Below are 21696 nucleotides of genomic sequence, written 5' to 3'. Positions count from 1 at the left end.
ACGCAGGCACGCTCCGCAATTCCCAGGTTAAAGGGGATTGGAGTCGACAGACTGCCATGACCTCTGTTTAAAACCAATACCCACAGATCCAGCCCTCTACCTGATTTGAAACACCTAATGCCAAGAAAATGGACTGTGAGTGATTTGGCTTCTCCTGGAAGGTTGAATCAATTTGCTCCAGGGAATAAGGCAAATGATTTAAGACTAACGGACGGCTCTTGGAAGCTGCAGAGGTAACAAAAAATAGAGTATCTCAGTCCTGAAGCCAGGAGTGAATCCAGACCTGGTACCAGCCCCAGTGTGCGGAGAATCATTAATGGCTACACAAAGCCAAGCTGTGAAATCACCTTTTCCCAAGAGACTAAATCCACCTTCAATCTCAGACAGACGATTATCAGAGAGGAACTGGAAAAAGATGGAGACTGACGAGGAAGAAGGAGATAGGATTTAGAGGTGAGTGCTCATAAGGGACAAGAGAGGGAAGAGCCTGGCAAAGACTAAGCAGAGAATTGCCTTAGCAATGAGGAAGTGAGTCCCTGTACTTCCCTGCAACAGCTGAGCAGTATTCCAAGTGTATCAGCCTCAAGGAAGAGACAATTCCGAACATTCCAAGAAGATGGAAAAAAGGAATGAAGAATCAGTGTGGGGGGCAAGTGAGAACCACATGGCTCTGCCAGGAATAAAACTGACTCAGACCATTTCCCTGGGATGCAGCAGAAGATCCATCACACGGGGTGTCTGCTAACAGTGAGGGCTGCAAGCTGCCAGCTAGGATGCATGACCCAGGAGAAACTAGAGACAGCCAAGAGATGATCCTTCAGCCACACAAGCTCTATTTTGGTGAAGAAAAACTCTCTATGCTCATTATTCCAGGAATACATGGACAAAATCCACAGGGAAATGGAGGGAGGGAAAGGAGGGAAGCTGAATGTACACTGTAAGACACACAATGAAACACTCAACTCCTATATGCATACCCACATACAAAATTCCATTCAATATTAAGAATATATTGTTATAACCTCTCATTTTTGCTGCCAGAATGATGTCCAGAATGGAAGGAGAGCAGAGCAGAGCAGAAAGTTCAGACACCTCTCCCTCAGCACCACAACCCCTCTAATTTAAGCAGACAGTAAACCAGACAGCTATTTGGCTGGGAACCCATTCCATACAGGAGTTGTCACTTTAACTGTGGCAATTCCCTGCCTTAACAACAACCTGTTATGTGTTTATTATGACTCTGAATAAATCAGGGCTTAAGAAGGGCACCCGCGTACCAACAGGTGCTGAGAACATGAAGTTATACTACAACCAGGAATGGCTCTGTGCTGTGAAGGTTTCAGATGCACCTTTCCCTTCCTGACAAACCAATTCCTACTGCTTTTCCCTGCTTTAGGAAAATAACTGGGGACAAAAGTCTATCAGGACTCTTAATTCAAGCTTTTGCTTCCAACAGGATGGAGAAGGGCAGAGGGCTCCAAAAACAGGAGGGAAAAGGGAAAGCCTATGCAGTGAGTTGTTCTTTGGTAGGGGAGGAGGTCTGCCCAGGGCCACCAATGCCCTCAGGTATCTCCCAGCAAACCTGGAGCCTCCAAAGAGTGAGCTGCCACTATCTCCTTCCCAGCGCAATTCAGCGGTGAGGTGTGAGCTCCTCATGCACCCAAACCTCTGAAGGAGGCACTCAGCATCTCACAGGATTTACTCCTCTGGCTTCCAGGTTATGTCTGCTCAACCTGCTCCAGGTACCACAGATAGGCACAAGGTAAGGCAGTGATTAAGTGTGTATTTGAAGGAGCAGCTGATGCTCTTCTAAAAACAAAGACAGAAAACACTGAAAGAGCACACCTCTGCCTGCCATGAGCTCGGGAGAGGAAGGAAGCATCACAACACAGGGCAGCTCCTGCTTGTCACTTGGGTACCACAAAGCAAGCATCCAGCAACCTCAAGGCTTTGCTTCCAAGCTTTACATCAGATTCTTTATAAGAATAAAAGCACATAATTTGAATGCCAGTGCACAGAAGCAGGACAAAACATGAGCTATACCTCCGTGAAGCTTAAATGATCTATTTCTCTGGCAAATGAGACAATGCAGAGCCTTGTCAGGTGGCATCTCCTGCTTAATCCTACCCATGAAGACTTGAAGAGGGTTTGTGAGACTCACAGCCAGGCTCAAAGGGAACGCTATTGGTTGGTGCTGCTGCTGAGAAATGTTGAACACGTGGGAGTACACTCACAGAGCTTGCTGGGATTGTAAGATATCATGATGACACTCAAAAACAATCACCTACTACAAATCCAAGCCTGCCTAGATCACAGCAGAGCTTCAGCACACAAGATAGAAGAAATATCACCAGACACAGCAGCAGGAAGGAGAGCAGGGACACCATTTTACCAGGCAAGCCACTTGTTCTCCCTCAAACTGTTACTACAAAGAAAGGAGCCTCCACAATTTGTCCAATCAGCAGTTTAGTCATTTATGCCAGTTGAGTCTTAAGAACTGAGTACCATAAGGATAATCCTAACTGATGACTGTGCTGTATTATTCAGAATACCCAAATCACTGCTCTGAATGTGGGGAATGAGATGGAGAAATAGTTAAAATTACCCAAATGCAGAGTGACACAAAGGCTTTATTTTGCTTACTTTAAATAGGGGCCGGGATGTCAAGCTACAACAGGCTCTCTGCTCCAAGCTGCACCAGATTCATATTCTACAGTTTCATCTCAATGACCAGAGCAATTATATGATTAAGCAGGTGCACTGTGCTTTCAGGTCTGCTCCACAAGCCCCAGCTTCAATAGTCTCCACCATCAAACTGACAAGGCAACAATGGAAGAGTGAACTTACAGTTCCAGCCAAAAGCCCGTCCTTATGGAAGGAGGGGGGAGAAAATTATCCAGCTTACAGCAAAGATGCCACATTCAGCTCTAAAAGCAGCAGGATGACACCCTTGGAAGTCGTTATTTAGGCAACAAACATGATTTATCTCAGTTTTAGCTCCAGTTGGTTTGGTTTGGGCAGACTGGGTTTCAAGTTTTCCTCATGGCAGGTACCACTGGATGTTCTGAGCTGTGTTTGATTGAGTTTTATTTACAAGCCACAACCTGTGCCAGCATTCCTGGCTGCTTTGGGTGCAGGAGGGGGGGTGTTCTCCCAGCTCTGCAACGGGGCTGCTGCCATGTCTTTGTGTGTTTTGAAGTACCAGAACACCATTACCCTCATCCCTGGAGACCTCATTAAAACAGAGCCCCAGAAGCAGAGCAGAGAGAAGTGTAACGTGACATTGGAAAACGTACATTCCGACTTGGAAAAGTTTCCAGAAATGGCTGTCCTTTAGGAAGAAACTCACAAAAACAACAACAAACCACTACCAAAACCCTACCAAAACAAGACATTCCAGTGCACATGCTCTTCCCCTGGGGACAGGCCAAAGAGAACAAAGCCACGTGACAGCCCTATTGCTCAACACCACTCTTGGAAGGTGTTCAAGTCGGATGATAAGTGTGGTGTAAGCCTCCACTGAAGAGAAAAAGGAATTTAGCCCAAATGTAAACTGTGTCCTACCCTTTGCCTCAACTGATCTCGCGGGAGCAAACACCGGGCAGTTTTGCAATTACAAAATGCTCCACAGGTAAACTAAGGAGCTTTGTACCTTTATTCTCCTTGACTCAGGACGAGCCTAAAATTAGAATTAGCTCCATGTACTACACTCAGCTCTGGTAGCTCCGAGGCGCGTTACCAACACTCAGCTCTGGTAAACTGGTCAGAACAGGGAGATTCAAATGAAGCTGGGTGCTATTTATAATTTCCTTCATGCACAGAACAGGGTGACACTTCCCTTTTCCAGCTACCATGCTTAAAAATAGAGCCCAGGGGACTACAACCCAGCCAGGAGCTTGTAATCCATCAAATGAGGAAAATACATCAGCACAGAATAAACTCCCCACTGAGAGGAGGCTGTGGGGAGCTCACCCTGTTCTGTCCGTGTTGCTCCACGGTGCAGAACAATGAACCCCAAGTTGGAACTGCAGCAGGCAAACACCCTGTGGGCACTGGGGGTGTCAGGGTGCATCCCCCCGCTATGGGATACACACACTGGCTGGGGCACCCCATCAGCTGCCGGCTCGCTCCGCCCCGGCCCCGGTTTCCGGGTAGTAACAGAGCAGCCAATCCGAAGAGTTGTGAGCTCTGCCCGAGGCCTCCTGCCTGCAAACACAGCTCCAAGGCCGAAACTGGGGGGGACCAGGGAGGGGATCCCCCGCTTTGGCACCCTGCAGCTTCCCTCTCTACCTGAGCCTTGAGCTTAAGCGCTTCCCAGCATGTCCGTAGGATATCCCTGCTCTTCCAAGCGAGCGGGTCTGGAGGTGTTTTGGGGGGGGGGGGGTATGAAGCTTCCTACAAAGCCTTGCTCACAGGTGGGGTGCAGGCAGTGCCCCCCATCTGTGGGTACACAGGGGCTGCAGCCCCCCAAGAGGAGAAGGAGGCAGCGTGGCTCCCACTGCAGGCCCTTCCCCAGCCTTTGCACAGCGTTGTGAGCGCGATCAGGATAGAAACAATGAGTGAGTCAGAGTTTCAGCACAGAATCGTCCAGGCGATTATTAAACATCAGTTCAACACATTAACACACACACACACAGAGAGCTCTGCCCTCCCTCCAGCCCCAGAGAGAGCTGAGCAACCTCTCCCCTTCCCCGTTGACAAAGAGGCATCCACAAAAGGACAGGGACGTGTGAGGATTGAAAATAGGAATAATAAAAAGAGCCCACTCAGCTCCTAAACCTGTCAGAGCAGAAGGCAGCAGCGTTACTCACTCTGGCCATCACCCCCTCCCTGCTCAAAAAGGTAGCTCCTGGCAGGCCATAAATCCATGCCATTATTCTCCATTGGAGACATGAGAAGGGGCTGAAGAGGGAAACTGGAATGAAAATGGTAGCAAAATGGGGGAAAAAAGATAAAAAGGAAACCCGTCCACAACAACAAAACCCCGGGGAGGAGCAGCCTTCAAGTACATTCCTTCAGATGAGCCCCCTCTCCTTTGGTCAGCACTGAGGCCTTGCTCGCTCCCACATCTCAAGCCAGATCCCACTTTCAGATGAGCTTCCAGAGAGGCAGATTCCCTCGGGAAGCGCCTCCGGGAGCTTAGGCCTAGCCTGGGCAGGCGAGGCAAGGGAGGCAGACAAACAAAAAAGGCTGGGGAGGGAGGAGGAGCAGTGAGGAGTCATCTGACACATCCAACTTCCTAAGTTTGTTGTCCGCAGGAGACCGACCGCTCTAACCCTCACCCCTCACAACACTGGGAAGGCTGAGCCTACAGGAACAAGGAAAAAGGCTTGGAAAAAATGGGGGTTTCTTTTGTCAAGGAGGGAAGGAAAGAGCAGAGTGGAAAAGAGCCAGCGTGGGGAGGAATGCCAGGGATTTGGAGCTTTCTACCTACCACCACCCAGCCCGGCTGCTGCTAGGGATCCAGAACGAAGCCACTCGAGGAAAACCTGCTCTTTGTCTCCTAAAATGCTGCAGATTCTGGCTCCAAACCAAACAAAAAGGGGGAAAAGACATAAATAAAGAGAAGGGGGAGGGGAAAGGAGAGCAGCACTGTATCAGGTTGGGCCTCAGCCTCTCTAACCCAAACCTCTTCCTATGCTATCCCCTAAGACTGCGTTTATTCTACTCCCCTCCCCAAAGAGCTGAATTCCCAACCCTTCTCCCGGTGTGGTGCGGCATTGATCGCGATCGGCATTCGGCAGAGTGTGACATGTGTGTAACTTTAAACCTCTGGATAAAAATAGCTCCCGATTGAAGCACGAGCAGGAGTCATTTCCTATTTGCTTCAAAACAACGCAAAAAAAACCCACCCGTGTACCAAGCAGCAGCTTCGTAGAGAGAAAAAGGCTGAGGCTGAACGTCAAACAGAAGTTTCCCTTCGATAAGCCACAAACAGGAGCCGTGTCGCTCCTCCCACCCACTTCCAAAATAACCCCAAATCCAAGTAAGTTTGTTTATCTTGCTCTGGAAACTAAATCAAACCCAGTTCTGGACCCCTCGACACCACCAAGACCCAAGTCCTGCTCAGGGAGGATCAAGCATATTCAGATAACACAGCTGGGAAAGGGTTTTCGGCCACACTTTGGGTATTGCTAAACATCCCCCCTTCCTTTTGGCACCTTGTAAACAAAAATAATAGAATCCCAGCACCAAATTCCCAGTGATATTTTGCAACGCCACCCACACTCCGGCCATGAGAGAAAGAGGATTCGCCACCCTGGGAAGGACCAGGAATCAAAATAAGGAGGAATATAAACAAATTATCATGGAAGAAGTGGAAGGGGAGGGGGGGAATAGAAATAATAAAGCTTATCAAACCTGGAGCGTTACATAAACAGGACCTCTTGTGAGATGAGGGGATTTGGGCCCTGCCGCCCTTCAGCCATCCCCCTGTCACCCAGCCAGGGGTCTGCTACAAGCCAGCCACCCCCCCCCCCCCCCCCCAGTTAAAGCCCTTAAGACAGCACCCAAAGCTTCGTGAAGCAGAGGCTGGAATGGGGGAGTCAATAATCATCATAAATACCACAAAAGCCTTTCTTTGGGCTGCGGCTGCCTGAGCTGCTCTCCCCTTCTTCGTCCTCCCCCAGTGGTTGGGCCATAGGCCAGGGCAGCCAGGCTGAGGGGGGTACCCTCACCAAAGGGGGGGCTCCTGCAGGGACAACCCTACAGCACCCCGGGGGATGGCTGTCAAGCCACAGAGGGGGATAAGCCCCCCAATAATAAGGTAAAGGGGGATTAGGCCTTTCGCCGGTAACGGCTGGCCCTCAGCCTAAGGCGGGGGTAAATCCAGTCCCAGCTCTGTGGAGAGGCCTAGGCCTGGCCTCGGAAAGGGGCGCTGCCGCCTCTCGGGGCTTGGGAGGAAGCCACACCGGATGGTGTCCCTGGTGCCCCCGGTGCAGGCCCGGCCGAGGAGCCGGGTTCACTCCCCCCAGGGCTCCAGGTGGAGGGTGGGGAGAACGGGTGCGGGGGGTTCAGTAAGGATACAGCTTGACCACGTCGGTGTCCATCCGCCTCTTGCCCGGGCTGGGGGAGGACATGGTGGCCGCGGCCGCCCCCGGTGCTCCGGGCGGGCTGTCAGCACCGCCGCCGCCGCCCGGGGACGCCCGGCAGAGCAGAGCTGGGAAGGGGGGGCGCCGGGCTCCGAGCCGCTGGGACCCCCCCGTCGGTGTCGCCGCTGCTGGTGTCGCTGTCGCTTGTCCTTGTCCTCCTCCTCGTCGTCGTCGTCGTCCCACCGCGGTGCCACCGGTGCCGCCACCCGGTTCCCACCCCCCTCTGGGCCGCCTTTCGCTCCCTCAGCCGCTCCGGTCGCCTCTACCGGAGCCTCTCTCTGGACCCCTGACGTCACCCGCCGTGACCTCAGCACCCCGCATTGTCGCCATTGGTTGCGCCGGCAACCCCGCCCATCCCGTGGCACGCTGGGAATTGTAGTGCGGTAGGGAAGGCGCAGAAGGGTGATGGAAGGACTCAGAGTTCGAGACCCGGCCGGGGCAGCAGAGATGGGGTCACCCCTAAGGTGAGGTGATGATGAGGGGTGATACCAATGTCACAGAGGGGAAAACACCATTAAATCCCAACATCTTCCCTGGATCACACACCGGGAATGTGGTCGGTGACCAGGCCTCACAGCACGAGTCATCACACCGGCTTTCCGGTGTGACACCAGGAAAGCATGTCCTAGTGCCTCAGTTTCCCCAACCGGACGGGGCAGGGGAGGTCCCCACCAGCACCCCGGAGGTGACAGTGGGGCGCGTGATGGTGGTAATGGGCGTCTCTCAAGCCTCCACACCCTGGGGTGGATGTCCTGCATTCCTGACCACAGCATCACCCCAAGAGTTATCTCAACACTTCCTCCATGTGTGGGGAGGTGACACAGCCAAAGAACCCCCAAATGCCCAAGGAAAGGGACAACCTCACCCATCCCCCCCCCACACACACACTTGTGGGGCGATTTCCTCTAATGCCCCAACACACCCCTCAAGCCCAGAGCCCAAAGCTGGGGCAGGAGGTAACACACCCCAGGTGAGCTACAGCAGGAGGAAGCAAAGCAGCTGGAAAAGTTGGGATAGAGGGTCCCCCACTCCCCAGTCTTAATGCTCCCTGACTGGTTCCAAGTAACTGGGAGAACAGGAGTGGGAAAAAATCAGGATTTTCTCTTAATTTCTTTAAATTCTTGTATTTCACCTGTGTGACGCCATGGTTTTTGCACCCAGACCCCTTGCACAGGGGTGAGGAGAGGATTTTGGGACTTCTGAGCCCTCCTGGGTCTGAAAATCAGGGTGCATGGCTAGGGGGCGTGGGGGGGCTGGTGTTGTCCACCGCAGCATGGGGCCATCATCCTTCCTGGTGTGGATGCACCCGATGGATTGTGGGGTGGTTCCCTGACCACAGCAGTGATGGGAAGACAAAGTGGAGATGATGCTGGGGGGAACACAAAAGTTATGGGGAAACAGGAAAGATGAGGGGAGCAAAGGGAGCCATAGGGAATTATAGGAAACCATTGGAAATGGAGGAGCTATGGGGAACCAGAGGAGTTCTGGAAAGCTACGGGGACCCCATAACAAGCCCTGGGGAGCTATAAGGAGTGGTGGGAACCTACTGGGGATAAGGGGAACCCGAGGAAACTATGGGGAACTTGTTTCGGACATCTGTGGGTCCAGGCAGCTGGGCAAGGGGCTCCTCCATGCCCCACCCTCACCCCTCCAGGACTGGGGGTAGCAGGGTGTTTGTGGTGGGATAACACCCCATCTCCATCCCAGCTCCCATAGGGGTGAAGCAGCTCCTCCTTAGGGCCACACAATTAGCACCCACTTAAGAAAGGAAAAGGACTTCACCCACACTCAAGCCCTGCAGCACCCACCCAAGAGCCAGCAGGTAAAGGAAGTCTCACAGAAAAAGCCCCCAGAGTTCTGGGTTGAGGGACAGCAGGGATCAGTCAGCCCTGGCCAAGGCAGCCGCTGCTTTCCCAGGCACAGGGTGGCCAGAAAGTGCCCAGAATAGGATGGGTCAAGATCAGAGGGAGAAAAAAGCCCAAAGTTGGAGCTGGGAAAATGAGACAGGGGTGGCTCCTTCTCCAGAGAGTGGCTGTGGCAGACCTGGAGTGAGGAGGTCCAGCTGTGCCTGAGTTGCCTGTGGGTTCTCAGCCCTTTCCAAACCCCTTCCCCACCATCCCAGAGGATGGAGATGACAAATCAGGGTCTCCCTTTCCAGCTTCTCCTTCCCATTCCACAGAGACCTACCCCTCCCCCTAGGACCCAGCCTTGTGGCCCCAAGCCATGGGAAGCTCTAATCCACCTCTTCGGGGATTGTGGTTGTATCCCAGCCTCCCCTGCACGCCAGGCTGGGTGATTTACTATAAGGGCGCAGAGGCGCTGGCACAGGGTGCCCAGAGAAGCTGTGGCTGCCCCACGCCTGGCCGTGTTCAAGGCCACATTGGACACAGGGGCTTGGAGCAACCTTCTCCAGTGGAAGGTGTCCCTGCCCATGGCAGGGGTTGGAGCTGGATGAGCTTTAAGGTCCTTTCCAACCCAAACCATTCTATGATTCTATACATCAGGTATGGAAGACAGCAAAAACATGAGTGGAAAACAGGAAAATGAGGCAATTAAACACTGATCCCACAAGGATGAGCATCCTGAGGGATACAGGAGCCACGTTCTGGGTCCAGAGCTCATCCCACCCCAGGAAGAAGCACTAAGAATAAAGAAAAACCAAAACTGAAATGTTTATTCCCACCTGGCATCACCTCCCTGTGCTGCTGGTGGCAGATCACAGCTGGACAGGACCATCACCCTCAGGAGGTGACACATGTCCTTGTTCACCCCATGTGGCCACAGTGTATCCTGGCTCCGGCTGAGACTGTAGAAGCCCTCGGCGCCCAGGGCTCCAGCAGCAGTCTGTGAAGGCAGCGGGCTTCCAAGGCAGGCAGGCAGGGAGGAGGGGGCCCAGCAGCTGCCGTGGGCTGCATCTGGTGTGGAGGCTCCTCAGCATCCCCTTCCCCAGGGCACAGATCTGCCATGGGAGCAGCTTGAAGCAGATCTCTACCTGTCCGATGTGATGCTCCATGCCAGTTCCCAAAGGTAGAGGCCTGTTCAGGAGGAATTCATGCTCTCCCACTGCCGGAAAATGCGGAATACCTTGGAGGACTTCTCCGAGAGGCTCTGTGAGAGAGGGGAGCAAAGTGACAAGCAGAGGTTAAGGCACCACAACAGGAGCTGCAACTGCACCTGACCTGTCTACAGAGTACATGAGGAGAAACTCATGTAGCCAAAAAAAAAAAAAAACCACAAAAACAAACCACCAATCTGAAATATCTTAATTGCTGGCAAAACATCAATTTGCTCCTCTTCTTCATTAGCCCTATTTATCACAACCAGAGGGGAGAAGACCAAGGAGACTGCAAGCAAGAAGAGAGCACAAGTGTGATGGGGAACAGCTGAGGGACCTGGTGGGTTCAATCTGCAGAAGAGAAGGCTCAAGGGGGACCTTATCACTCCCTACAACTGCCTGACAGAAGGATGGACCCAGAAGGGGGCTGGGCTCTGCTCCCAAGGAACAAGGGATGGGACAAGAGGAAACGGCCTCAAGCTGCACCAAAGGAGGTTTAAAAGGAGATGAGGAACAATTCCTTCCCCAAAGGGTGCTCAGGCATTGGAACAGGCTGCCCAGGGCAGTGCTGGAGTCACATCCCTGCAAGTGTTCACACATTGTGGACACGAGGCCCTCAGTGCCATGGGTTAGTGGTGGCCTTGGCAGCGCTGGGAGCAGTTGGACTGGATGAGCTTAAAGGGCTTTTCCAACCTTGTTGATTCTATGATTCCAAGAAGCATGATGGGATTCAAACCATCCCCTGCTCCTGGTAAGTCTCACACCTCTGACTTGTATCTGGTGCTACGGGACCTGCTGGGGCTTTCCCAGTGCATTGCACAGCCACAAGGGGCCACAACTCACACAAAGTCCCCAAGACAAATGCTGAAGCAGGACTGCTCCACTGGTCCCTGCAGCTCAGCCTCAAGCAAAGGAGGAGGAATCCAAGTGGATAATAGAGCTCAGGGGGTCCAGGGAGGCAGCAGCAGGTACTGGCTGCTCCACAGCCACTCGGCTACAGGGGCCATGGCCTCAGCTCTGCTCCCCTGGCTCAGCAAACCCACCATGCACCAGCCTGGGGCTGCAATCACGGTGTGTGCAGAGGGTCAGGAGCTCTAGATGGGGACATGAAATGAAACTGGATCTTGGGCAGTGCTGATCTGCTGGGGAAAGGCTGTTATTTATAGCAGCCCTTGAGCAGATCTGAGCACAACATCTTTGTAATGGATGAGACTTGGTTGAGAGGCCATCAGCACAGAGGGGAAGCTGGGGCTCTGCAGACACAAGCCTGGTCCTGGCCACACAACTAGGTTTGCAATGAGCCCAAACTAAGCCCATCTACCCTAAATTTACCCCATAAGCTTTCAGCTCTAGGCAAGGCTGGGGCAGTGTTCCAAGTGCTTGGGTATGGGGCTGGGGTCCCTCAGGCTCACCACAGGCTCTGTCTCAGGCATTCTGTCACACTTCCTGGTGGCAAGGAGCATGTTCAGCACCACTCGCCAGCCTGGCTCTGCCTTTACAGGCTCCTTCTCCATGGGGGTCAGGGTATCCTCCAGGACTTCCACTCTATCCACTGCGTTCACCCAGGGACACCAGTCACGATGCTGAGAGCTAGGGTCAAAGAAGCTTCTCAAAGACATGTCCTAGGTAGGGAAGGAAGAAACAGTGAATGAGGACAGCGACAGAATGGTTTAAAACACACTCCAGTGACATGATAAAACCCTCCCTGTGACTAAACATCAGCGTGGGTCCTGTATCATAGAATGGTTTGGGTTGGAAAGCACCTTAAGATCATCCAGTTCCACCCCCCTGCCACAGGCAGGGACACCTTCCACTAGACCAGGTTGCTCCACACCCCATCCAACCTGGCCTCGAACACTGCCAGGGATGGGGCAGTCACACCTGCTCTGGGCACCCTGTGCCAGCGCCTCAGCACCCTCACAGGGACGAACTTCTGCCTTATCCCCAACTTGAACTTCCCCTGTTTCAGTCTAAACCCATCACCCCTTGTCCTATCACTACAGTCCCTGATGAAGAGTCCCTCTCCAGCATCCTTGTAGCCCCCTTCAGACACTGGGAGCTGCTCTGACGTCTCCACGCAGCTTCTTTTCTCCAGGTTCAACAGCCCCAGTGTTCTCAGCCTGTCTTCATACAGGTGCTCCAGCCCCTGATCATCCTCATGGCCTCCTCTGACTTGCTCTAACAGCTCCATGTCCTTCTGATGTTGAAGACACCAAAACTGTACGAAGAGCACCCTACCCAGATCCCTCTCCTCTCCACCAGGCTCTCCCTGCCCCAGGTCACTCACTGAGCTGCTGGAAGAGCAGAGCCGTGTCCTCTTGGCTTTACGGAGGGGACTGGATGGCACCTCCATGCTCTCCCCCTGCCCCATGCTGCGGGTGATGGGGCGGCTTCTTGGGGTGGGACTGGGCACCTCCAACTCACTCCGGTCTGTGGGGATGGGAGAGTCCCAGCCCCGTGGTGGACGAGAGACTGCTGGGGATGGGCTCTTCTCATGCTGCCAGTGGGGCAAGAACAGGGAATTAACAGAGCTCCTCTGGTCACCACCATGTCCTCTGCTTGAAAGGGACAGGGGGCCCTGCCCAGCACAAACAAGAGATCAAAACCTTCTCAGACATTCTGGTAGGAGTCGTCCCACCTTCTCTTAATACCATGGGCATTCAGATTTGTCTAGATGGAAACAGAATCAAAGAATGGTTTGGGTTGGAAGGGACCTTAAAGCTCATCCAGTTCCAACCCCCTGCCACGGGCAGGGACACCTTCCACTAGACCAGGTTGCTCCACACCTCATCCAACTTAGAATTGAACACTGCCAGGGATGGGGCAGTCAGAGATTCTCTGGGCACCCTGTGCCAGTGCCTCACCACCCTCAGAGGGAAGAACTTCTGCTTCATCTCCAACCTGAACTTCCCGTTTCAGTTTGAACCCATCACCCCTTGTCCTATCACTACAGTCCCTGATGAAGAGTCCCTCTGCAACATCCTTGTAGCCCTCTTCAGACACTGGGAGCTGCTCTGAGGTCTTCATGCAGCTTCTCTTCTCCAGGCTGAACAGACCCAATGTTCTCAGGCATATATGGGTGATATAGATATACCCCTGAGTCAGAGCACCTCAAGCTGAACAACCCCCAGGATGCTGGCTGGAATGGCCCTTTTTGTGCCCTCCTACAGGAGGGCTGATGAATAGGACAGAAAGCAAAGGGCAAAGGCAGCAACAACCCATTTCTGTTGTACGATGGAGACACAGGACCAAAATGAGCCTCTTTCAAGGCAAAAGGCACCCAAACTACATCAGCCTTGCCTCCTGTGTGCCCCTGTACCACTCAGATACCCTGAGCTCCCTGTGCCATACCTGCTCAGAGCCTGGCGGGAGCATGTCCTGGCTCCGTGTGAGCATCCTGCGTGGAGATGTGGGCAGGAGCGGGAAGCGCTCAGCAGCTGTGCTGCTGGGGCTGCAGGAGTCCAGCTCCAGCCCTGCAGACTCCAACTGGTGAAAGCTCCACAGTCCCACCTTCCTCATGCAGCGGGAGCAGGAGATCACCGAGAGGTGCACCGAGCCAGAGCCAGCACTGCAGGGACAGAGCCAAGGCAGGAGAGAAGGTCAGGGATGAACCTGGGCCCACAGCTGCAGCTTTCACAACAGATGCAGGTATTTGGCAGAACACGGGGATGGTTTCAGTTGCCAGCATATTTCAAGGCATCAGTGCCCCTGGGTTGAGGCACAGACTCAGCTGTTTGTGCTAAGAAGTAAAAAACCCCATTAAACCCCATCCACAGCATTGACTTAAACCAGCTTGGCTACACTTTGGCTTGCCATGAAGCAGCAGCACACCCAGGTATGGCACATCAGCCATGTCCCCACCCTCACTGGCCCCGTCACAGTGGTAGCTTTGCTCTTCCTCAACATAAGCCCTTTCCCAGCCTGCACCATAAGAGATCTCTTCACCTTCAGCAAGCTGCCTCAGGCCCAAACACTGTGGCTGTTCTGCTCACAGCTTTGGGAAGCTGCAAACCTTCAGGTCACAAACCTTCCCTCCCTTCCTGCAGGCCTGATGAGCAATGAAAGTGTTACTGAGGATGATATCACAGTGACTGACTTCAATATCTACATGAGCAACACAGGGGCAATCAGCAGCTTGGTTGTTTCAGGCTTTTTGCTGTCTCAGAGAAGCATCCATTTCAGGTTAGGGAACTTTGCACTGGGGTTTCTGGAAGTCCATCAGTTTCTAACAGCTGGAGATAGGAAAACACTGAAACAGAACCATAGAATGGTTTGGGTTGGAAGGGACCTTAAAGCTCATCCAGTTCCAACTCCCTGCCACAGGCAGGGACACCTTCCACTAGAGCAGGTTGCTCCACACCCCCTCCAACCTGGCCTTGAACACTGCCAGGGATGGGGCAGCCACAGCTTCTCTGGGCACCTTGTGCCAGCACCTCAGCACCCTCACAGGGAAGAACTTCTGCCTTATCTCCAACCTGAACTTCCCCTGTTTCAGTTTGAACCCGTTACCCCTTGTCCTATCACTACAGTCCCTGATGAATAGTCCATCCCCAGCATCCTTGTAGCCCTCTTCAGACACTGGGAGCTGCTCTGAGGTCTTCACACAGCTTTTCTTCTCCAGGCTCAACAGCCCCAATGTTCTCAGCCTGTCTTCATACAGGAGCTGCTCCAGCCCCTGATCATCCTCGTGGCCTCCTCTGGACTTGCTCCAACAGTTCCATGTCCTTCTGATGTTGAGGACAACAGAACTGCACACAGTGCTGCAAGTGGGGTCTCACAGAGCAGAGAGGCGTATAGGGGATACTGAACATTTCACAGGAGGAACAGACACATCCTTCCAGCCTCTCACAGGTTTCCCCAGCCTCCGCTTCAGCACCAGTCCTACAGCACCACTCACCTGCAGGTCCAGCCACACAGAGCCAGGATGCAGGCAGGAACCTGCACTTGCAGGGTTTCTGTGGCAAACTTCACTGGTGGTTTCTCTCCCTCTGTTTTGTGCTCCAGTTCCTCCCCAATCAGCTGGAGGAGCAGGCTGATCCTCTCCTCTGTCAGGGACTGTGGGGCAGAGAAAGAGGGCAGAGCTGAAGCAGCCTGATGAAGTCTGCTGCTTCTACTCACAAATCATGTTTTACATGGAGGAGAATCCCTTTTTCTCTCCCTAAAAGGGCTGGTGAGCCAACACTTTACTCTGGTTAATAGGCAAAACAGTGCGATTGCTTCCTCTTGCCTTGTGTCCATCTGACTCTCCCCATTGCTTGTCCCTGATAAAACACAAGCCTCAACACTCCTCACCCATTCCTCCTATCCCAGGGAGGCAGCAGGGGCTGTGTTTGCTTTTCCTCAGGCAAACCATGAGCAGTTCTGGGGCCACTCCTGAGACACAGCAGGAAAAGAGAGTCCCCAAAGGCTCAGTCAGGCTCCAGACTTGCTGCTGGGGAGTTAAATGTGGAAATGAGATACATCCATTGGCCTTATGTGGTCTCTCCTCAGAGGGCTCTGATGGGTTTCATAGCTCAGCCAGCCCATAAAACATCCGGAATGGATGAAGAGTTCCCCAGTTCCCACATGGCTTCTTGCTGCTGAGAGCCATCTGCTTCCCAGCAAGCAAGTGCCCAAGAAGCCAGACTTGGCTGGAGTAGAGCAGGGCCTGGCCAGGTCCCTATGAGGAGGCAATCCCACACCTGCTCCTAATTGTAGCTACACTCCAGCTTTGTGTGTCAGAGCTCCTGCTCTTCCCTCCTGCCTGCTGAGCCCCCCTATACCACACTCCCTGGACTCCTTCACCTTCATGGGCTTCTGCCCATACCTCTGCTCCAGGACAGCCTCTGGCACCCCAAACTCCTGATCCCACCTAATACAATGACTGTCTCCAGTCTTGTGGGATCCCAGTTAAAGGGCTGCCACAGATCATGGAGTGCTTGGATACAACAAACAGGAATGAGGGCTGCCAGGGAGAGCTCCTTAAGGAGCCTGTGGGATCCCAAACCACTTTTGCCAGGCACCAAAGAGCACCACACACACTGGGAAAGGTGCAGAATGGGAACCTGACACTACAGCCCACCTCCCGTTGTGGTGACGTGAGCCCATTGTGCCTGCGCTGGTCACAGAGAAGGAGCCTTTCCAAGCACCCTTTTCCATGCTTCCAGAGATACCAGGTGAAACCATCATGGTGGGAATACATAAGGAGAAAGCCATAGTGATGGCAGACCACTCACACATACAAGTCTCCAGTTTTAATCTCTCCACTGTTTCAGTCTGCGTTTGCACAGCACAGGAGTGCCTAGCACCCTCACTGGGGACCTGAATGCACTCAGAGTAGGGTAGATGGGAACTCACCATATTCTTCATGTCTTCTGGTCTGAGGGAGGGAAGCTGCAGCTCCAGCTGACACAGGCTCTGGAAGCGCTCCAGGAAGTCCTGGAGAAGGGCTCTGGGCTCATCCACCAGCAACATGGCAAAGCGGTCTGGTGAGAGCAAATATGGAAAGCCTGAGCTGTGCCATCAGCATGCGCACCACCTCCTGATCCCACAGGACAAGAGAGATGAGCCCAGGTCTCCCCATAGCAGCCTCTTGGCTTTAAAAGAGAAGCTTTCCCTTTGCAACCACCCTTGCAGTATAGCTCTGAAGATGAGCTCTATGACCCTTTGAGCACCCTGTGTCATGCAGACCCCCCTGTACCCTCCCAGTTACAACCCCAAAAGTATTTTAGCCTTTGTGTGCCTCTAGGGCAGTTAAGAGAGGATGGGTACAGCCCAGCCATGGCTCAGTTTGCTGAGACTGCTCAAAAACACTGCTTTGCTATTGTACGTTTTATTGTCCCCGTAAGGAAAAAGAGGACTGTGATGACATTGCTTTGACAGCCTGAAGAGCAATCGTAATTCTTACAAAGGACGACAAGAGCAGTGACAGAAAGGGAGGAAAAAGCAGGGAATAATGGTGGACATGGGCTCTGAGACACCAACCTGGGCAGGGACTGTCTGGCCAGAAGCAGAACTTCTCGTGAGCAGTGCACAAGGCCTTCTTCAGCTCCACACAGCGCTCCTTATCTGCAAGGCAAAGCTCATGTTTGCTCCCCTGTAGAGCCACCCCCTCAGGGAATGGTTGGGAAAACCAAACCAGGAGAGGAAGGCACCAGGCTATGAGGGCTTCTCTGCTCCTCCTGGGTGATGGATACAACCTGAGGCTGCAGGTTGCAGAGCCTGAAGCTCTCTTCAGACTCATCTCCCTCCCATCAAAAGGAGCTGTTCCACTTCCAGCCTCCCTGTAGGCAACCACAGGGCAGTGGTTTCTGTGGCAGTAAAGTCAAGTTGGCTCAAGGGGCTACCTCCTCCACGACAGGCATCACCAGAGCAATTCCACCTCCCTGCAGCCAAAATCCCTTCTCATTCCCAGGCACAGCAGCCATGGAGCAGGAGAGCCAGCCACATTGCACAGTAGTGCAGAGGAAGCAGCTCAAACCATGTGCACAAGGACCAGCTACTTTTGCCAGTTTTACCTCTTAGGGCTGCCACCAGTCCTTAGCTAATTCTCCTGACCCCTTCATTCTTGCTGTAGGAGCCAAATCACATCCATGTCTGGAAATCAAGCTTCCCCCCAAAATATTTCACACTTAAACTTACTCACACCTTTCTGAACCAAATAATTATTTTTTAATGTATTTTCAAGCCCTTCAACCTCTGATTGTTTTCCTAAACCACTGTGATCACCAACGGAATCATCAGGCCAAGGTTTACTGTGAAAAGATAGTCTGAACAAACACAGGTCAATATGCAGAGTGAGCCAAAACGAAGTGCTCATGCAGCTCCCATTACACATGGCCCAGGCTGCATTTGTTAAACAGCAGGGATCTGCTCTCTGCTACATCCCAGATAACAAGAGCTAGGACTTGCAGTCTAGGAACATCAGAAGGGGAGGTGACTTTTACTCACAGAGGGATAATAGACATCTTTCTGCAGCAGGCAGAAGCAGGTAAAGGAAACTGAAGGTCTGGCCATATGATAAACTACGGGCTTTATTATCACTACCCTGTGGCTTAGGAGCATTCCATGGAGGCTGGAGTTCCTGCTGCTCTCCCGGCCCCGTGCTGTCCAACACAGGAGACACAGGAGCTCTTACTGCTCATTACCTGTACCTTATAGTGTCAGGACAGGCCAGTGCTCTGCAGACACAGGAAGGAAAATGGTGCTGAGCCTGGGCAGGGAGCTCAGTGAGGGCAACACAAAGGAGAGGTTTACTGCTGGTAGCCCAAGTAGATCATAGAATGGTTTGGATTGGAAGGGACCTTAAGCTCATCCAGTTCCAACCCCCTGCCATGGGCAGGGACACCTTCCACTAGAGCAGGTTGCTCCAAGCCCCTTCCAACCTGGCCTTGAAATACTATTTAACATTTGGTCAGCCAGTTGGACTAGATGATCATTGCAGATCCTTCCCAACTGGAGCTATTCTATCCTAAGCCATCTCTGACAATGGAGGCAGAAAGTTTTACCACTTCCTCACAAATTAAAGGAAATTTATTCAACTTGTGCTTTGAGAAACAAGCACCCAGCATGTCCCATGACAAGAAAAGAAAGACACTACAAGAGAGACATTGAGGTGCTGGAGTGGGGCCAGAGAAGGGCAAGGGAGCTGGTGCGGGGCCTGGAGCACAAGTGTGATGGGGAATGGCTGAGGGACCTGGGGGGGTTCAATCTGCAGAAGAGAAGGCTCAAGGGGGACCTTATCACTCCCTACAACTGCCTGACAGAAGGATGGACCCAGAAGGGGGCTGGGCTCTGCTCCCAAGGAACAAGGGAAGGGACAAGAGGAAACGGCCTCAAGCTGCACCAGGGGAGGTTTAGATGGAGATGAGGAACAATTCCTTCCCCAAAGGGTGCTCAGGCATTGGAACAGGCTGCCCAGGGCAGTGCTGGAGTCACATCCCTGCAAGTGTTCACACACCGTGGACACGAGGCCCTCAGTGCCATGGGTTAGTGGTGGCCTTGGCAGCGCTGGGAGCGGTGGGACTGGATGAGCTTAAAGGGCTTTTCCAGCCTGGCTGAGTCTATGACAAGACTCCAGAAGTCATGCACATGATGATGCACATACACCCCCAAACCCCACAGCCCAACCCCATACCCACCAGGCACCAGCATACATACACTTGTTGAAGTCAAATGCGAGCTGTAGGCTCATGCAGAGGAAGGCCTGGCAGCTGGAGCACTTCAGCATGTCACATTCCACGTTGACCCAGCCATATCTGGCACAAACCAGGGGAGACAGCTCGTGAGGCTTGCCTGCCCACTTCAATGGGTGCTCATGTTAAGGACAAAACCCAATAAGTGGATTGACCAGGCAGAGCTTTGGCCAGGGTTTATTTGGGCAAAGAAAAGCTTCCAAGAAGATGAAGTCTGCAGAGAAACCACGTGAAGGGTGTCAGCAAAGCAGTGCCCCATCCCTGGCAGTGTTCAAGGCCAGGTGGGTCTGGGCTTGGAGCAACCTGCTCTAGTGGAAGGTGTCCCTGTCCATGGCAGGGGGGTTGGAACTGGATGAACTTTAAGGTCCCTTCCAACTCAAACCATTCTATGAAGCAGGGTGGGGATGCCTGGAAGCTCAGCATCAGAAAGGATATGGTGAATGTTTCCACTCTGCTGAAGTAGGCTTCCTTGCTGGCAGACTCCAAGGAGAGAGCATCCTTTTCAGAAGATCCATTAGCTGATTCTGACCAGTTGGACATGTCCTTCCTGAAAGGAACAGCAAAGTCAGCAAGTGAAGCATCTGCACTGTCCTGGGAAGACACCATTCATAGGAAATGCACAAACCACTTTCTAACCTCTCATTCTGCAAAACCCTTTCTCCAGAGCTCCTAAGCCCCAACTTTCAATTACTTTAATCCCAGTCTGGTTTGTGTTGCAAGAGACCTTAAAGGTCATCCAGTTCCAGCCACAGGCAGGGACACCTTCCACTAGAGCAGGTTGCTCCAAGCCCCTGTCTCCAACCTGGCCTTGAACACTGCCAGGGATGGGGCAGCCACGGCCTCTCTGGGCACCCTGTGCCAGCGCCTCAGCACCCTCACAGGGAAGAGCTTCTGCCTAAGAGCTCATCTCAATCTCTCCTCTGGCAGGTTAAAGCCATTCCCCTTGTCCTGTCCCTACAGGCCCTTGTCCAAACCTCCCCTCCAGGTCTTTTGTAGCCCCTTTAGGCACTGGAGCTGCTCTGGGATCTCCCTGGAATAATAACCCCATTTTAAAAGCAGTGTGGCAAGCAAAGGTGTGAATTAAACATTTCACAATGATCAACAGCAGCAGATAGAGATTTAATGTGACAAGTAGATGACAAGAACTTCTGAGCCTGGCAAAGCCAGACTGACAACTGCAGCTTGTCTCTGACGTTGTGGCTGCTCCCAAGCTCCCAACACCAGCATCCATGGCTGGAACACCATCCCTGTGGCAAGCACTGCCCTTTGGCATCTCTTTAACACTCCTCCATGGACCAAAATCCAAGGCTGGTTGGTTTGAGAATGAACAGTGCCTCTGACAGTGGCCACAGATGCTTGGCTTCAGTGAGATACCTCCAAAACTCTGCCACCCATTGCCCATCAGTGCCTTCCAGACTGCCCAGTGCCCACCAGGGTGCAGCCTCACACTCTTTGGGTTAGAGACCCCACACTTACTCCGTTCAGCTCGCTCAGACTGCAGGGATATTCGTACTCTACACGTCATTTACTGCCCGTGTCCTCCCAGTGCTGCCTCCTACTACCCAGTACTGCCTCCCAGTGTCACAGCACCTTAACTCGCACTTCTGCCTCCCCACGCATCTTACCCTCCCGGTATTCCCAGTGCCTCCCAATTACCCGCATCGTCTCCCACCGCCCCGCACCTTCCAGCCTCCCCCTCCCCGCGCTTCCCAGTCCCTCCCACCGCCCTTTTCTCTCATTACCCGCCCCATAACACCTCCCAATGGCCACCAGCGCTCTCCATCACCCCCCAGTGACTCCAGCCCCATCCCAGGACCCTTCAGCATCTCCCATCGCACCCCCCCCCCCAATAACTCCGAGTGCTCCCGCCCCCTACTCCCATTCCCGCCGGGGCAACCTGGCAGGGCCGCCCCCCCACCCCCAGCACCACCCAGCCCCGCCGCTGCCCTCACCCTTCGGGGCCGGCGCCCTCCGCAGCGATCCCACCGCCAATGAGGTCGCGGATCTGCTGCGGGGTGACCGCAGGCGGCCTGCCCCGGGCCCCCGCCGCCACCTCGGCGCTGGGCGCCGCCATCTTGGTCCCTCAGCACCTCACGACCCGGGAAGGGGGGGCAGGAAACGCGGCCGCATAGCAACGTTCCGGCGCCGCCGCGGGACTCGCCATGCCCGCATACAGCTCCCGCACGGCCCCTTCGTCCCCACGGAGGGTTAACGGAGCGCTGCCGCCTGAACCGCGGGGCCCCGCGTCCCGCCGCAGCCGCTTCACCCCCGTTCCAAGCTTCCACTTTCGTCGCCCTGTTGCTCCAGCCTGCCCCTGCTCGATCGATCAGCTCAGCACTCACAACAACGGCGTTCTCGCCTGGATGTCCCTCACTTC

The 21696-nt window shown here is 53.5% G+C and overlaps 2 protein-coding genes across 8 annotated transcripts in view; both read right to left on the bottom strand.

The window, feature by feature from the left end:
- Positions 1-7374, bottom strand: part of UBE2H (ubiquitin conjugating enzyme E2 H) — a 53987-nt gene extending 46613 nt beyond the window's left edge. The window contains exon 1 of one of the 3 annotated variants that reach the window (XM_080638398.1): positions 7027-7374. In XM_080638398.1, the coding sequence (XP_080494524.1) occupies positions 7027-7079 (53 nt within the window). In that variant the 5' untranslated portion in view covers positions 7080-7374. Of the gene's footprint in view, positions 1-5434; positions 5458-6565; positions 6984-7026 lie in introns of those variants that run through there. The other 2 variants (XM_080638399.1, XM_080638400.1) reach the window with 2 other exon arrangements.
- An 852-nt stretch (positions 7375-8226) lies between these two features.
- Positions 8227-21636, bottom strand: ZC3HC1 (zinc finger C3HC-type containing 1). Of its 5 annotated transcripts, XR_013956806.1 has the most exons (11): positions 21272-21636; positions 19756-19866; positions 19285-19436; positions 17110-17193; positions 16483-16610; positions 15044-15201; positions 13498-13714; positions 12434-12643; positions 11559-11768; positions 9775-10199; positions 8227-8460 (listed from the first exon to the last, which is right to left on the bottom strand). XR_013956806.1 is itself a non-coding variant. In XM_080617591.1 (10 exons), the coding sequence occupies exons 1-10, from the start codon at positions 21391-21393 to the stop codon at positions 10131-10133; spliced, it is 1461 nt and encodes a 486-aa protein (XP_080473717.1). In that variant the 5' UTR covers positions 21394-21636; the 3' UTR covers positions 9740-10130. The 5 variants fall into 5 exon arrangements, 2 of the variants coding, with proteins under 2 accessions (XP_080473717.1, XP_080473718.1); XR_013956807.1 differs by lacking the exon at positions 12434-12643; XM_080617591.1 differs by lacking the exon at positions 8227-8460 and having other exon boundaries at positions 9740-10199.
- Between the last annotated feature and the right edge of the window lie 60 nt (positions 21637-21696).

Source organism: Psittacula echo (genome assembly GCF_963264785.1).
Source record: "Psittacula echo genome assembly, chromosome: 1".
NCBI lineage: Eukaryota > Metazoa > Chordata > Aves > Psittaciformes > Psittacidae > Psittacula > Psittacula echo.
The sequence above is the reverse complement of the archived record's forward strand: the minus strand, read 5'-3'. Positions and strand labels throughout refer to the sequence as shown.